Here is a 1,761-nt window from a genome sequence, read left to right on the forward strand (position 1 = left end):
CAGCTGTCGCGTTACTCGCGGCAGTGGCAGCTCGAGATGCCGGAGCAGCAGGGCGGCACGCTGCATGCCGTGCAGGTGCTCACGCACACGCTCACGTCGCTGCTCATACGCCCACGCTTCCTGCAGCACATACTAGAGGTAAGCATCATTCACCAGGTAGCATATACTAGCAGTAAGCATCATTCACCAGGTAGCATATACTAGAGGTAAGCATCATTTACCAGGTAGCATATACTAAAGGTAAGCATTATTCGCCGTGTAGCACATACTAGAGGTAAGCATCATTCGCCGTGTAGCACATCTTAGAAGAAAGTATCATTTGCCGTGTAGCATGTACTAAATGTAAGCATTGTTCTAGTATTTATTACTGTTTTCTACATCTTATTTTTAACTCAGCTGACGAAGTCAGATGCAGGTTGTAGAATCGCATGATTGTTAGGACTGTTAGTAGTGCCTGTTAGCAGCGAGATTTCTGACTTGTACATGTAGAAGCCACATAAGCTGGAGGCAGTGACAGAGGAACTTCTCACGCCTGTCAGGCTGCATCACCAATCCTCATCCAGCAGCATCTGCAGCGACGACATGGAGAAGCCTACAGAACTGCTCATCCAGACTCAGTCACGGTACGAGTCTTGCTCCTCATTTGACTCGGTTTTTGTTAGACCTAGTAATAGTAAGACTTAGGAGAGTAAGACCTAGTCTTGGTAAGATTCAGTGTTAGTAATAGATTCAGTGTGGTAATCTCGTCATAGTTATACGCACTCCTAGTAAAATTCAATTTGAGTGACAACTAGTTATCGTGAGACCTAGTTTCTAGTAGAGATAGTTTTATAGCAAGACCCAGTTAAGACATTCAACGTTTGTTAAATGCAATAAAGTTAACTAAAGTTAGGTGTTTGTGTATAAAAAAGCTGGGATCACATACAACCTGTCATTTGTGTTTCAGGTTTTTACACATTTTGATGCTATGTCTCTCCATTCTGAAGAATTTTGCACCTGACTTGCTGGAACTCTTTGATGAGGTATGTACCTGCGCGTGGATGCCCTTGCTTACAGTGGAGCCAGAGCACTCTTCTCATCCTTGATAATGGATGTGCAGCACTAGCTTGCAAGCCTGACCATAGAAGTGACCAACGAAGAGAAGCTAAAACTTGCTCAAATTTCTCTAACCCTCCATCCAAAGGATCTAGGCTAATGTATTAAAATGATAAGTATGCAATGTGATTGTGTGTAATATATTATACAATGTAATAATGGGATACAATGTAACAAAGCTATTTCCGGGCATTTAGAGCCTGGACGTGATGCAGTTTAAGCCTGTGCTGGAACTAGGATTTAGTGCGCCTGCGCTGGAAAAAGAGGGCAATCTGACATTCGGAACGTTGGTGACGCTGTCTAACTACGGTGTCAGAATGTTGATGAAGGTAAACAAATACTGTGCACTGTAAACAAACACATTGCTATATGTTTTATATGCCTACTGTTAGAATTCTTTTATGTTTACAACTTATTTCTTGGCGTAATTACCACAATTAGTCTATTTGCCTATAGAGTTGGTATCTGATGTTGTTTACTCAGGACAGATAGAATGTTTTGTTATCCGATGTTTTTCAGGCTGATGTTAGCAGCCTTGCTTCCCCCAGCCGTTCCCCGAACGTGAACTACGACCTGCCTAACAGCAAGTATGTTCCACTATATATATCATGAGTAAATAATAAGGGAATCCCCTTATAATTCACTACTGATATATATATATATATA

The 1,761-nt window shown here is 41.9% G+C and overlaps 1 protein-coding gene across 1 annotated transcript in view; it reads left to right on the top strand.

The window, feature by feature from the left end:
* The window catches only part of LOC106821092 (nucleoporin NUP188 homolog), a gene marked incomplete in the record, with an annotated part of 45,354 nt that overhangs the window by 39,264 nt on the left and 4,329 nt on the right, over nt 1–1,761 (top strand). The window contains 4 exon segments of the mRNA XM_014825744.1: nt 490–623; nt 947–1,022; nt 1,293–1,424; nt 1,615–1,682. Coding sequence (XP_014681230.1) covers nt 490–623; nt 947–1,022; nt 1,293–1,424; nt 1,615–1,682 — 410 coding nt within the window.

This window comes from Priapulus caudatus, unplaced genomic scaffold (genome assembly GCF_000485595.1).
Source record: "Priapulus caudatus unplaced genomic scaffold, Priapulus_caudatus-5.0.1 Scaffold58, whole genome shotgun sequence".
Lineage (NCBI taxonomy): Eukaryota > Metazoa > Priapulida > Priapulimorpha > Priapulimorphida > Priapulidae > Priapulus > Priapulus caudatus.